We start from the raw sequence: 14,913 nt of genomic DNA, 5'->3' as shown, positions 1-14,913 counted from the left end.
AACATCCCCCGCATACCTGACTCGTGCCATCTACTTGCTGTGTGCCTTTGGCAAGTCATTGAACCTCTCGGCTTCCTTATCTGTCATAGACTGAGGGTTGGACGTTGAGGTCAAGTTTCCTCTACCCTAAAACCCTCTGATTCCTGTAGCTCTGTATGTGATAAAAATACTGAAGTGGCTGTGACACTGGCAGCAGCCACCCTGCTGTTGTGTGGCCCCTGAGAGAAATGCTCAAGTGTGGAATGAGAGGCTTGCTTCCTGCTGCCTGGTGACCTCGGAGCTCTCGTGCTTTAGAACCTCAGTTTCCCCATTTCTGAAATGTGGATAACAGCTACACACTATAAGGACAAAACCGAGCAGTGCTTGAACGTGCTTGACAGGTGCTGTGGAAATCCAAGTTCTCTCACCTCCGGGCCGCTGGGGAAGCCATTTCACCAGTGCCTCCACTTACTCAGTGAAAGATGGGTACAATTTTCTCTTCGGGCAGTGTGAGGGAGCATGGGTCATGGCATTCCAGGCCAGCGCAGTGGTATATGATGGGGGAAGCACGCAGTCTGGCGTATCTGGGGCTGACGTGGACAGACAGGCAGCCAGGGAAGGCAGACAGGACACATGGCTACGTTCCTCCGATGCAAGTTCTGGACAGTGGGCTGCACCTAGAGTTTGGTGATTTGGGAGACAGGAGGGGAGGCCATTAAGATTGTTACTCGGTGGTGGCACAGAACTGGCCTGGGAAAATGGAAATGGGAAAGGGAAGAAGCCAGTTGGCACCCGGACACCTGGAGGATTATGGCACTGAAGTGAGTTGAGAGGGAAGTGTGGGTTCCGTTTTGGAGGCACTGGGTCCCAGGGGACTGGGGCGGGTGAGGGGCACAGCAAGCACAGAAGAGGCCCCTGCTCTGTGCTCTGTTGGTTCCTGAGCTCTCATTGAGCATCTGCTCTGTGTGAGGCCTGGTGCCAACCTTGGGCACGGGAAAGTAAGACACTGTTCTTACTTTCAAAGAGCTCACTGTGGGGCATCCTATTCTTGCATCGCACTTCCCTTCAGGCTTCTTGGATACTCACTTCTCATGTGGACTCTTGCTAACCCTCTTTGTTGCCTCAGACATGTTACTGCAGATGGAGGGTTAACTTCAGCCCCTTTACCTTTTGCTGGGTTTCTCACACTCACTCCCATCGCTGGGGAAAGCCCTCACACCTACCCTATCTTGTTCAAATTGTCTTCTCTCCACTTCTTACCTGTCTACCTCTGTTCTTCTCTCTTGCTTCCCTCTCCTACCTTCAGTCATTACCATTTTCATCTGAATTTTTCTGTCCCGATGGAATCCTCTCCTGGGTGGGCACCATCATGTTCTTCCAGCATCTCTGATCCTACTTCCTGATTTTAATGCTTGAGCTGGAGTCCCGGACTGAGCCTGAGGTCAAGTGATGAAGCCTCTTTCTCCTCTGAAGTGTTGGGAATGAACCAGATGCCATAGTTCTCTTTCTGTCTGGAAGCTTTGCGATTTTACTTTACTTTTACAAGGCATTACAAGGTCTCGAATGATGGGTACTGAATGTTTGAAAGAGTCACTTGAGGGTGATTTGCTTTCTTTTTTGAATGTTCACATTGCTTTATTTTCTTTTACTGAGGATGTATCATTTGGCACCATCAGAAGGAAGGGCTGAACATCTGCGTACGACCTCTGGCTTGTGAGAGTGGCGGGCTGCTCTGAGCCTGGTGCTGCTCTGAGGTTTGCTGCCTCGTGCATCTCAGCAGAGCTGCTTTGACTGCTGTACCTTCTGTTACATCCACGGTTTTGGTTTATCCTGCTTTCTACCCCTGAGGTCCTTTCCAGCTCTGAAATGCTTCCATTTTGTTTTCCTTCACCATTCATTCCTTTTCTTGGGTCACCAGTACTGTGACCTGATGAAATCTCACAAAAGCTAGCAAAATAGCTTTAGAATTTTCAAAAATGCCTGTCCCTTACTTGCAAGTACATGTAATGGCAGCATGAGCAGGCAAAGGTAAACCAAAGCTATGTCCATAGGACTGGTTAATGAATTGCTGATATTTCAGAAAGAGTTTTAATGAGTGTTTTGCCCTGCCCGATGTAGTTCAGTGGATTGAGCATTGTCCCTCAAGCCTAAAGGTTGCCGGTTTGATTCTCAGTCAGGGCACATGCCTGGGTTTTGGACCAGGTACCCCGTTGAGTGCATGCAAGAGGCAACCAGTGGGTGTTTCTCTCCCTCTCTTTCTCCTTCCATTCCTCTTTCTCTAAAGATAAATAAATAAAATCTTTTAGAGAAAGAGTTCAGTGAGTATTTCATTAAAAGTGAAAAATGACTCTGAAATTCTTTGTTGTAGGTGGTGCAGAGGTGGACAGGCATCCCTTCCTGAAGTGATTAAATGTGAGGGATTGTGGGCTTCAAGTCAACCAGAACTTCTTGTATTTAAGAGTGGTATTTTAAATACATCTCAGACCTACTAGAAGTGGAATGAAACCAATTTTTCCCTGGAAATGTGTTCTAAAGTTGCCATACCTGTTGAAAACATCATGTGAAGTGCCAGGGTCATTAATTAGGTCATGTTTCAGGTTTGGTTTGGCGAGGAATGGACGACGTGAGATTATGTGTCTAGTCCTTACTTAGCCCACTCTGTAGCATGGAGATTCCATGGATTAAGTTCATATTACAAGTACATGTGGGATGGGAAGGGACAGCTGGAAAGAAGGCTGGGATGTAGAATGTTTTAGCTTGATTATCTTCTTTTCTTTAACTGTGGCTGGGGCAGTGAATGCCAAACATTCAAATATAGCTCTGGCTGTGACACTTTTTGCAATGAAAGAAATGTTCTGTGCTGTCCAGCACAGCAGCCACTAGCCACACGTGGACGTCAATGACTAGACATGTGGCCAGTATGACTAAGGAATTGAGATTTTGTTTTATTTAATTTTAATTAATCTTTAAATTTAAATGTCCTCATGTGGCCCTGGCTGGTGTGGGTCAGTTGGTTGGAGTGTTATCTTGTGAAATGAAAGGTCACAAGTTTGATTCCCTGTCAGGGAACATACCTGGGTTGAGAGTTCATCCACAGTAGGGCTGTGAGGAAAGGCAGCTGACCGATGTTTTTCTCCCTCTCTTGCTCCTTCCCTTTTTTAAGATCAGTGAGCATGTCCTCAGGTGAGGATAAATAAGTAAGTAAGTAAATAGTCTCACGTGGTTAGTGGTTGTCAAATTGGACTGTATGACTCTGATAAACCAGCGATTTCTGGTATCTACTCACGTTACTTTAGGGCAGTAATTTTTTCAACCAGTGCACTGCAAGAATTTTTAAAACGTGCAATACCCGACTATTTAGTCAGGGGCACTGACTTCTTTTCCCTTAGATTGTCAAATTAAAAAATGACAACAGCCAACTCAACAATAGTTGTCCTTTGTGAAAGGACCAAAATTGAACCTATTTTTTTTATCAAGTTGGCAAAAGAATATTTTTTTTGCGTGCCGCAGAATTTTAGAAATTAGTTTATGTGTGCCCTCAGATGACAAAGGTTGAAAATCACTGCTTTAGGAAGTCAGCCCATCATGAAACTGATACACTTTTTGCACAAAAGAATCAAAGCATTCCATATGGTTGAATAATTCAGCATGTATAAAAAAACACATACTGCTTTCTGAAATCTGATGGGATGAACTGTTTTCAAATGCTCCCTATTTTGACATAATAACAGACTCATGGTACACGCTTTGAAAAGTGTAACAGTGGAAAGTGACTGTTTCCCACTGTTCCCCAGGCAGCCTTGGCACCAGTGTCTTGTATTTTTTCCAGGAATAATAGTCTTTGAAAGCTTACATGGATTGACAGGTTTTAATTTTTTTCTTTCTTTTTTTAAATTGATTTTAGAGAGAGAGAAACATCGATATGTTGTTCCACTTATACATTCATTGGTTGATTCTCATATGTCCCCTGACTGGGGATCAAACCTGCAACCTTGGCATATCAGGACACTAATCATCTGAGCCACCCGGCCAGGGCCTCATTTCTTTTATTTTTGATTTTTTTTTTTGTGAAATGGCTTGTTTTTTCATTTATCCTTTGGAGGTAGACCCCTATGGAGGAAGTGAGGGAATTGTGGCCCCGGTCTGCACAGAGCTGCCCAGGGAGGGCCAACCAGATTAACCAAGAAGTGAGTCTCAATGGAAAGCTTTTGATTATCATATTGGAAGAACATCTTAACAATAATCTGCATTTGTTTGGCTTTTGCTTTGTAAAGCACTTTCATTTTTATGATCTTATTTTTCCCTGGTTCAGAGTTTGAAGTTTTCTCCCCATTTGATGGCCCTGCAGTTCTGTGCAAAGAGAATGCTGGTTATCACAGGGATACCCTGGGAGTCCTCATTTCCTCTGAGAGGCAGGCACTAGACGGGTGGGAGCGTTTGGTGAGGTTATAAACATTTTTTATCTGTGACCTTTAACTCTTGTTTATTGCCTTAATTGTCCCATGAGTGCAGAGTCCTTGGTTTACAGCATGGCCTGGAAGCCCTGTATTATACTTGATAGTGTTTTCCCCTTCATCATGGTTTTTAAGGTCTCATCTTGAGATTAGGAACTGACTGATGCTTTAAAAGCATTTTCGAGGTTGTAGGGTCACTCTCTGAATACCAGATTTTGCTGGTGGAAATTGATAAAGAAGGAGTTTGAAAACTTTTTTGGGGGGGGTGTCAAATCATCTTTAATTGAAATACAGGGTCTGGCAGAAATAACACCCACTTGGGTGTGGTTGGTAGTGTATTAATATGGGTATAATAATTTATAGTTTTAATTTGAACATTTCACCTAAAATGTCATGGTATGCTTGAATGTGATACTGTTATATTACAGAATTACATACTTATGATTTTGTAATAAAAGATTTTGTAATAAAAAAAAGGGGCGTTATTTGTGCCGGACCTTGTTTTGTTTTGTTTGTTTGTTTTACCATAACCACCCAGGCATTCCACTGCACCACTGTCGATGTCATCTGTGATGTCTTGAGAGTGGTGGCCACCCACACGGGGCAGTCCCCAAGATCTCTTTTGTGGTTCAGAATGTTCTCTAGCCGAAGAAGATCTGTGCTGCGTCTGTCAGGCAATGTGGACAGCCTCATCGAAAGCGATATTTCTGCTGTGTTAATATGTGTGTTTGTTTAGTTTTATTTTTTGCTTCTTTCTGTCTCGTGGCAGTTCTTTGAGGGTTTTGATGGTCAGGGCATAGGCAGAAGGTACTACCTCAATCTGGGCCTGTCTCTTCTGAATGGTCCGTTTCACTGGAACTCTCAGACCCTTCTAGTCACCTATTCCTTTGATGACATCGTCACAACCATTTTTGGAGACAGACTCAGGGGCTAGGGCAGACCTGGCACTGACTTCCCCACTTGTGTGCCTCAGCTGTACAACTTTGATCTTGTTGGGGTCGAACTTCGGCAGCATGGTGGAGACGTTTGATGTTGGGTGAAGCCAGATTCTGGATAACTGAAGAAAGTTACACCTAGGCCCCTTCCAAGCTGACACCTGAAAAAGAGAAGTTTTAAGACTTTTTACAGATTCCTAGGCATCAAGTGATTCACATTCTAAAGTATTTATTATATCTCAAAGAAGGCACTGTTTTTTATACCCATTTAAATGTTTTCTTAAGTTTGAAATTTCAGTTTGTTTATTTGAAAAGATAAGAATTATTTCAACCAAACCCTCATTTGAAAAGATGGGAGAGCACATGGGAGCTACTGTGCGCCCGGTGGGGCTGTTCAGTAATGACATCATCCTGCCTGACCTTGTACCCTTTCAAATGTTTTTACAGTGAAAAAAAGGAGACTGCAGCCTCTGCAGTCGAGGGGTGTGCAGTGGGGCCTTCCCAAGCTTCTCCATCTTTCTGGAACAGATAACTATATAGTACTTTCTCTCAAAGGAGCTGATGGTGGCGGATCATCATCTGGAAATGGGTCTGGGGTTGCCCCTGCTGCTCCTGCAGGGGCCTCTCGCTCCTCCTCCCGGAACCTCGGATCTTCTGGCGGTGAGAAGGAAGAAGGCAAAAAGGTCCGTCGGCAGTGGGAGTCATGGAGCACCGAGGACAAGAACACTTTTTTTGAGGGACTGTATGAGGTGAGTGAGTTATGGGGCCGGAAGAGGCCATGCAAACTCTTAGTCTCTTATCACTTGTACTTCCAGTTCTCCTTTGCCTTTTTCACTGCATAGTTACTAGATCTATTAAGTCAGCAGTTCCAATGGAGGTTCCGAATAATGACTGTGGCAAGTCTGCGTCCTCAGGCTGAGACCTCACCCTCTGACCATGTCCTTTTATCACCTCATTGTGACTTAAAAGCTGGTACTGCCCTGGCCAGTTGGCTCAGTTGGTGGGAGCATCGTCCTGTACACCAAAAGGTTGAGGGTTCAGTTGTGCGTCAGGGCACATAACTAGGTTGCAGGTTCAATCCCTGGTTGGGGCATGTACGGGAGGCAACTGGTTGATGTTTCTCTCAAAATCAATAAGTGTTTTCTTGGGTAAAGATTAATATAAATAAGTAAACAAAAGCTGTTACTAGAGAGGTGACCATTTGGAAGCCTCTTTTATATGTTTCGTTTTTCAGATTCTACCCATTGTCTCTCAAACATATTCTTTTCTTTTTTTAATTTTTATTTATTATTTAAATTTATTTGTTTATTTTTAGAGAGAGGGAAAGGGAAGGAGAAAGAGAGGGAGAGAAACATCAGTGTGTGGTTGCCTCTTATTCATCCCCCACTGGGGACCTGGCCCACAACCCAGGCATGTGCCCTGACTGGGAATCAAGCCGGCAACCTTTTGGTTTTTAGGCCCATGCTCAATCCACTGACCTACACCAGCCAGGGCTCCTTCTTTTTTTCTTTTTTTTTAATTGATTTTATGAGAGAGATGGGAGGAGAGAGGGAAACACTGATGTGTTGTTCCACTTCTTTATGCATTCTTTGGATGATTCTTGTATGTGTCCTGACCAGGGATCAAACCCGCAACCTTGGTGTATCAGGACAATGCTCTAACCAACTACGCTACCCAGCCAGGTCAAACGTGTCCTTGGCTGAAGAGTGATACCCTTCTCTCTAGGCCTTGCAGCTGAATGGGCCCATTAGGAGGGGGGTGTCTCCTGAGGGGGAGGGGCATGGGGACACTTGCCACATCAGTCAGAGCAGCCAGCTCCGCCCTGAAAGCCATTACAGCTGAACTGGGACAAACTAGAAAGTCCTAAAAAATAGAGAAAAGCTGCTCCCTGATCCCACAGCTCAAAAGAAGTGGCCATACTGCATGCCATCCTTTTTTCACTTTCATGTTTTATTTTTGTTTTTGTTTTTGTTTTCAAATCTTTGTAATTATAGTGAGTGTGCTGTTTTTATTGTCATATGCATTTTTTACATGTATAATTCTTTTGTTCAGTATTTTTCTCATGCCTATAAATATTCTCTAGGGATAGGCAAATCCATGGTCTATGTATTCTCTGCCTATTTTTTAATTAAAGTTTTATTGGAACACAGCCATGCCTATCCACTTGTATATTATCTCTGGCCAATTTTGATGGCAGTGGCAGAGTTGAACAGTTATGGCAGATATTGAGTGTCTCATAACATCTAAGTGTTAACTTTCTGGCTAAGCCTTGTTCCAGTTAACTGTTGTGTTGATTGTTGCTGTTCCTTCCAGATTCTGTTAGAAATATCTTCATGCACATACTGTATTTTAGGATACATCTTTGGGCTATTGTATCTAAAACAGGTTGTTCAGCCAGTGGGCCTTATTCTTTTTAAGGGTGAAAGAATTGGAGTGGTAGGAAAGTCTGGCCACACCTGTGAAATGGGCTCAATAAAGAAAGGAGGCTTTGGAATTGAATCCATGAAGTACTCCTAGACCAGAAAAAGAGACTCCTAAGTGGAGGCAGAGAACTAGAACTTGGAACATTCCTGTGGCTGGTCTTCTCCCTTCCTGGAGCTGATGGTTCAGTCTGCCCATCTGGGATGGAGGAGGCTGGTGTGTCGGTGGTGTTTGACTCAGTTGTCCAAGGAGAGAAGGAAATGTGCAATCAAGGCTGTTCCAGTAGGTTGAGAATCATTCAAATAAATTCAAATGTGTTCTTTTTTTCCCCTTTGACAACTTTACAGTACAGAGGCTGTTTTTGTGTAGAATATGTCCCTAAATTGCCTTTTCTTTAAGCTTTCTGTCAGGCGTAGAAGACTTGTGATTCCTGGAATATTCTTAGAATAGCAACCATTGCTGATGCTGAACTGAGACGAATATGTCTGGCTGAAGAAAGCAACAGGAGATGAGGTTGTCAATTAAAAGGAGGGGAAGAATTCCTGTGAATGACCTCCCCTTACCTTTCCTTGGGTGAATTAGTTCAGTTTCTTCTCTTTGGGCTAGGCTTGTTCTAATTTTTCTAGTAGGTGTTTCTTTTGAGGTCACCTGCTTCCCTTGATTAATAATAATAAGTAGCTATTCTGATCACTTAATGCTTTCCACCATTGGTACTATGTATCCCAAATAGTGTGAGAGTGTGTATGTGTATTTGTGTGTGTGTTGGAGAGGGCGGCGGCAGGGAGAGAGAGAGAGAGAATATAAGTATTGCCTTTATGTGTTGTCGTTTTGTGTCTGACCAAAACTCGGAGGGACTCTGATGGGGTCTTGATGTTTGGCCGATTAGCTGGGGCATATATGACCATGGGTAGCTTGAGCACTGGTGTATGGGGGTAAAGGTCTCTGTGAGAAAAGTTTCTGCAGTGTTGGTCCAGGTTGTCCCTGCCTTTTTTGATGCACATAATTCATGTGACAGAGACCCAGCTCAGAGTAGCATAAAGAGACAAGGGGATTGAGTGGGTCTCAAGACTGGGCAGGACAGGGAGGGGCTGGCTTAAACTGGCGATGTCATCTGTCATCTCTCCGTCATCCTTTTGCATCGGGGGTGACATTTCGGTGCTTATTCTCTCCAGAGGCAAGAGTCGCACCCCTGTTCTAGTTAGCACAGTCTGAGGAGGACCCAGATTGACTGTGTCTCCCTACCCCGCCCCGGATTTCTCCCTGTGGCCACGATCATGAGTTATGTCCCCCGTGCCAGAGAAAGGGGGTGCACCAAAATGAATGCCTAGACCCACATCATGCTTGACATCCTCTTACTCCATTTCAACGGCAGTTCTTCTATTGTCAGCTTTTCATTTTCCCCTCTTATTTATATCCGTCTGCCTGTATTTGTTTCTGCCATAAAATTCTTGATTTCTATCTTACTCTCAGTCATAAGGCCAGCATCCTGTGCTTACTGCTTACCAGGTGATAGTTGCTGAAAGCCCCATCTAAGTATAGAACACTATTATCATGCGGGAAATGGAAAGAAGTTCCCCCTTACAGAGACTGAGGATCCACTTTGGTAAATTAACGACACATAAAAAGCTGGACCATTAGAAAGCAGGCACTAACAAATGTTGCAAGAATTCGGAAGGCAGTATAGTTTTAGAACATGGGATCACAAAACCCAGAATCTAGTTCCTGCCTGGTAAGTCAGTTGAAGTCTCTGGGTGCATTACTCTAGCTGCAAAATGAAGCCATGAGATTAAGAGGGTTTTGCATTGTTTCCGTCACAATTCTGATCAGGAGGTGAGGGAAGTTTCACAGGGGAGGCAGCACCTGACCTGGACCCTGGAGAAAAGTATTTCAGACATAGCTTTGCCTTTTTATGTTTTACCTGCCATTGTATGTTTTTAAAAAAGAATGAACAAGCTTTAATTTTTAAAAATTTTTTTTTATTTTTTAACTTTTCATTTTGAAACAGTTTCAGACTTGGAAAAATTTGCAAAAAGAGCACAAAGAATTTCATGTGCCCTTCACCCTGCTTCCCCTACATTCACATAACTGCAGTATGACCCGCAAGTGAGGAGATGTGGGTACCGTACATTCACCTACCTGCAAGCCTCACTCACATTGCGCTGATGTTCCCACAGATGTTCTTTGGGTCCGGATCCCACATTACATTTAGTTGTCATGACTGCTAAGTCCTCCAACCTGGGGCAGGTGCTCTGTCTCCCTTTCTTCCCTCTCATGATGACACTGACACTTTTGAAGACCCCTCGGCTGTTAGTTTGTGGAATACCCCTTAGTGTAGGCTTACTGAGGCTTCCTCCATGATTTTATTGTTTATTTTGCATTTTTGTCAAGAGCACCATAGGAGTGCTGTGCTGTCCTTGAAGCATCCTCTCCCGAGTGTGGAGTGCCCCAGCCCCTGTGGTGTGAATGTGACCACTGCATTCTGTTGCATCTCCCAGGTTCTCCACTGTCAAGTCATTTTTTTTTACTTTGAGGCTATGTAAACACCCTGTTTCTCATTGTCCTTTCTCTGGCTAATTTTAGCCACCACTGCATCTTTTCCTTGAGACAGGAAGTACTATGATGTTTGCCCAGTGATGATCTTCTGACTCCATTATTCCTACATTTATTAATTAGAAACCCAGTGAAAGAAAAGCACTCCCTTCTTTATTTATGTATTTATTTATATTTGTATGGACAGGGATATTTAGATTATTCTGTATATCATAATCCATTCTTACCATTGTTATTTTTTTCCTTTTATTTTTTGCTTACAGTTGACATTCATTGTTACTATTGATTTTTTTGCTCAAATTGTTGTAGATTTGGCCACTGGTAACCTCTTCAAATTGGCATTTGTGTGCTTTCGACATATTTCTTTGTACTTCAAGCACATCCTCACTTTCTGGCACTACAAGATATTCCAGACTCACCTGGTACTTTCCTTGCCCCAGACCTGGCAGCATCCATTTCTTCAAGGAGCCGTGGTTCCCTTTGAAAAATGGGATTAAGAAGCTGAGGGTGTTCATTGATGCTGGGGTGCCGTTAACCTCTAGGCCCTTCCCCATACTTCTTACTGGCTTGGTTCTGATGAGAGTACCAACTGTAGGTTCTCTTGGCAGTACCAGAAACAGCAAAGATGGTGACTCTGTTCTCTGGGACATGAATTCTCTTCTGAAAATCTAAATGATGGAAGCAGTAAGGGTATTTCTCAATAGTCAATATCTTTTTAAGATGCCAGATAACATAACCCCCTGAGCTCCCTGGTCGTCATGTTCTATCTTCTGATGATTGTCTTCATGGAGTGATCTCGTTCCGGAGTCTCTGAAGAACTTCAGAGGTTAAGGCATTTGAGTGATAAGCTTTATGTTTCTCCTGTTCCAGGGCCCTTGCCTCTTGCTATCCACTGCTGCGAGAGTTCTAGCCTTGAGTTTCCTTTACTGCTTTAGCTGTTATCTGATGAAAACCTGAGGTTTGAGGGAAGCAAGGTTGCAGTTGATGCACAAATAAGAGCTGGGAGGGACACTTGCTTGACAGCCTTGGTCCCCTTTCCCTGGACATGTCTGCATTGTACCGAAGGCTGCGTTGTTTTAAACTGTGTGCTTTTATCATGGACTTATTTTCCAGCATGGGAAAGACTTTGAAGCGATCCAGAACAACATAGCCCTCAAGTATAAGAAGAAGGGCAAGCCCGCCAGCATGGTGAAGAACAAGGAGCAGGTGCGGCATTTCTACTACCGCACATGGCACAAGATCACCAAGTACATCGACTTTGACAATGGTGAGCATGTGAGGCTCAGTCTCTCGGGAGGCTGGGAGGTAGGGGTGGGCTCTGGTCAGGAGCCGGGTTCTTGAAAAGTCACAGAACACACTCTCTGATGTTGTTCTTGCCCAGACACGTGTCCTGGAATGTTCTTGCCTTGCAGCACTTGGACAGGTGGTACACACATTTAGTAATTTAGTTATAGTTGGTCAGGTCGGATTACAAGGAAGTTGTGCCTGTTTCTGATGGCTCTGAATGTCTGTGGTGTCTAGGCCCCTGGCTTGCTGTGGGCTTGTGTCCCCCACTGTGAGGGAGGCCCTCAACACCACAGTCAATGAGGAGAGGCCACAGCTGGACCCCTCCAGTTCTGCTCTCCCCGGTGGGGCTTGTTGGGTTTAAGATTGGCAAAGCCCATTGCTTGTCACCCAGGGGTGGAGGGCTCCCTTTCCCAAGTCTCTTGCCGTCTGTCTTTGAATCAAGATTTGAGTTTTTAATTCACATGTCTAGGTCATTGCCAGGTGAGTTCTGACTTCTGGCTCAGCGCACTCTTTCCATTTACATTTCTCTCCTCAGAGGAGGCCTTGCCTCCTCCTGTCTCCATTTGTCAGAAGAATTGGGTCTCCATGTTATTCCTCCCTCTCAGTGTTCAGTTTCTTCATCTTCAATTGTCGTCTTCACGTACACAGCTTTGGTCATTGGTCAGTCATTGCAGATGTTTGCTTGTGCTGACTTCACTCATTTCTGATGTTTCTCTTCAAATAATACCACTTCTGATCCAGAATAACTGTGATAGCTATGGTCTCACAGTCTCACTCCCCCCTTTGAACCTGTGCCGTCAGTCCTTTGTGGTGGCCCCCTCTCCACTCTAAACTGCTCTTGCTTTTGTGCCTTGACCCCTGCCACCCCTACCATCAGCCTCCCTGACCCTGTTCACATTCCAAGACTGAGCTTTCATGTCGGTACTCCTAAAAATCCTTCCATGAATCCTCTTCTGCCCCTACCGTCACCTGATCGTGGGCCTGCTCTGTGTTGTTGAACACGTCATGTACTCTTCGCTGGAGGTGCTGTCGCCCTTATGCAGATGAGAAAACCCTGGCGGAGCAGTGGAGGCCCTAGCCCAAGCCACTCAGACAACAGGCTGAGGAGCTGAGCGCCAAGACAACCAGCATTGCCTCCTCATCTATCTCTACTATAAATGTAGTATTTTCAGACCACGTCTTCATTTTGCTGCAGAATTTCTGCATGTGTTTTACATTAAATGTTAATTCTTTGAGTTGACATTTATAAATGAATAACTTGGACCTTTCCTTTTGGATTTGCAATCCACTTCTAGTGGGGTTTTTTTTCCTCCTCACCCATTGACACTTTTTCATTGCTTTGAGAGAGACAGGAAAGGAGAGAGAGAAACATCGACGTGAGAGAGAAAACATCAGTTGGTTACCTTCCATATGTGCCCAGACCGGGAATCGAACCAACAACCTTTTGGGTATGGTACAATGCTCCAACCAACTGAGCCACACCGGCCAGGGACCCTTCTAGTGTGAACGTCTTTATTTATACAGTGCTTAATTCCTTCAGAAGCACTTTAAAAAAAAAATCCTCACCCAAGGATATATTTATTGATTTGAGAGAGAGAAAAATATTGATGTGAGAGAAAGATTGATCGCTTGCTTTCCTATGTACCCTAACTGGGGATCGAACCTGCAGCCTTTTTGGTGTATGGGACAATGCTCTAACCAACCAAGCTACCCGGCCAGGGCCAGAAGTACTTTCTTCATCTAACTTCACATGATTGGGAAAACTGAGTCTGTGTGGCACATGGGAATGAGTTTTAGCTCTTTGGCACTTTCTTTGTTGTCTTTTAAATTTTTCTGAGGACTTCTGGCAAGATGGAGGAATAGGTGGACGCACTGTACCTCCTCGCACAACCAAGATTAGAACAACAATAATTTACAACAATAATTTACAGATAGAATAACACCCAGAACTGACGGAGGATTTATCTGAATGGAAGTCGGACAGCCAAGAAGTTGAAGTAGACCCGTACATCCAGACTGGTAGGAGAAGACAAGCCGGACGCGCGCGGGGCTGGCACAGGTCGGCAGCACTCGGAGGTCGGGGAAAATTTGGCGCGAAATTGGCGCGACAGCCATCCGGGGCCCAAGAACGCAGCGGTGATCCCTGAGTACGCAAGCTGCGGCTGGCGGACCCAGTGAGGCAGCAGTTGTGGACCAGGGCAGAGCTCGCAGCCCAGGATCCCAGAGAAGGGTCTGAGCCCAGGAGAATGAAACTATCACCATTGTTCCCTCCCGCCCCTGCCCCCACAAATAACGTCACAATCTAGAGACTGGGGTGCCCAGCCCCAGTGAACACTGGTGAACACCTAAGGCTCCGCCCCCCACCGTAACAAGAGCGATCAGACCGGGGGAAAAAAAAGGAGAGACAGGGAAAGACATGTTTCCAGCAGAACAGATCAGTCCCCCAGGACTCATCCTTTTGAGCGACCAAGAAATAGCCAGTCTATCAGATGCACAGTTCAAAACACTGGTGATCAGAAAGCTCACGGAATTGGTTGATTTTGGGCGCAAATTAGATGAAAGGATGCAGGTTACCATAAAAGAGATGCAAGAAGATACGCGGAGGAGAGCCAATAGTGAAAGGAAGGAATCTGAGTCTCAAAACAATACAGTGGACCAGAAGGAAGATAGAATCAACCAAGCAGGAAAGCGTGATGAAATAAGAAGTCAAAAAAACGAGGAAAAGCTTAAGAGCATCCAGGACACCTTTAAACGTTCCAACATCCGAATTATAGGGGGTACCAGAATGGGAAGCGGGAAAAGCAACAAATTGAGCATGTATTTGAACAAATAATAAAGGAGAACTTCCCCAATCTGGCAAAGGGAACAGTCTTCCAAGAAATCCAAGAAGCTCAGAGAGCCCCAAAGAAGTTGGACCCAAGAAGAAACATACCAAGGCACATCATAATTACATTAGCCAAGGTAAAAAACAAAGGAGAGAATCCTAGAAGCAGCAAGAGATAAGGGGACAGTAAGCTACAAAGGAGTCCCCTTCAGACTGTCAGCTGATTTCTCCAAAGAGACCTTACAGGCAAGAAGGGGCTGGCAAGAAATATTCCAAGTCATGAAAGACAAGGACCTACATCCGAGATTGCTCTATCCAGCAAAGCTCTCATTTAGAATGGAAGGGCAGATAAAGTGCTTTTCACATAAGGTCAAGTGAAAGGAGTTCATCATCACCAAGCCCTTCTTTTATGAAATGCTAAAGGGACTTATCTAAGAAAAGAAGATAAAGAAAAAGACATGTA

The 14,913-nt window shown here is 44.5% G+C and overlaps 1 protein-coding gene across 2 annotated transcripts in view; it reads left to right on the top strand.

Annotated features, from left to right (window-relative positions):
• Positions 1 to 14,913, top strand: part of CRAMP1 (cramped chromatin regulator homolog 1) — a 63,508-nt gene that overhangs the window by 8,881 nt on the left and 39,714 nt on the right. For both annotated transcript variants that reach the window (XM_045820727.1, XM_045820728.1), the window contains exons 3-4: positions 5,924 to 6,117; positions 11,453 to 11,606. In XM_045820727.1, coding sequence (XP_045676683.1) covers positions 5,924 to 6,117; positions 11,453 to 11,606 — 348 coding nt within the window. The remainder of the gene's footprint in view (positions 1 to 5,923; positions 6,118 to 11,452; positions 11,607 to 14,913) is intronic.

The sequence above is a fragment of the Phyllostomus hastatus genome, unplaced genomic scaffold (genome assembly GCF_019186645.2).
Source record: "Phyllostomus hastatus isolate PE091 unplaced genomic scaffold, TTU_PhHast_1.1 phas_scaffold_442, whole genome shotgun sequence".
In the NCBI taxonomy this organism is placed as follows: Eukaryota; Metazoa; Chordata; class Mammalia; order Chiroptera; family Phyllostomidae; genus Phyllostomus; species Phyllostomus hastatus.
The sequence above is the reverse complement of the archived record's forward strand: the minus strand, read 5'-3'. Positions and strand labels throughout refer to the sequence as shown.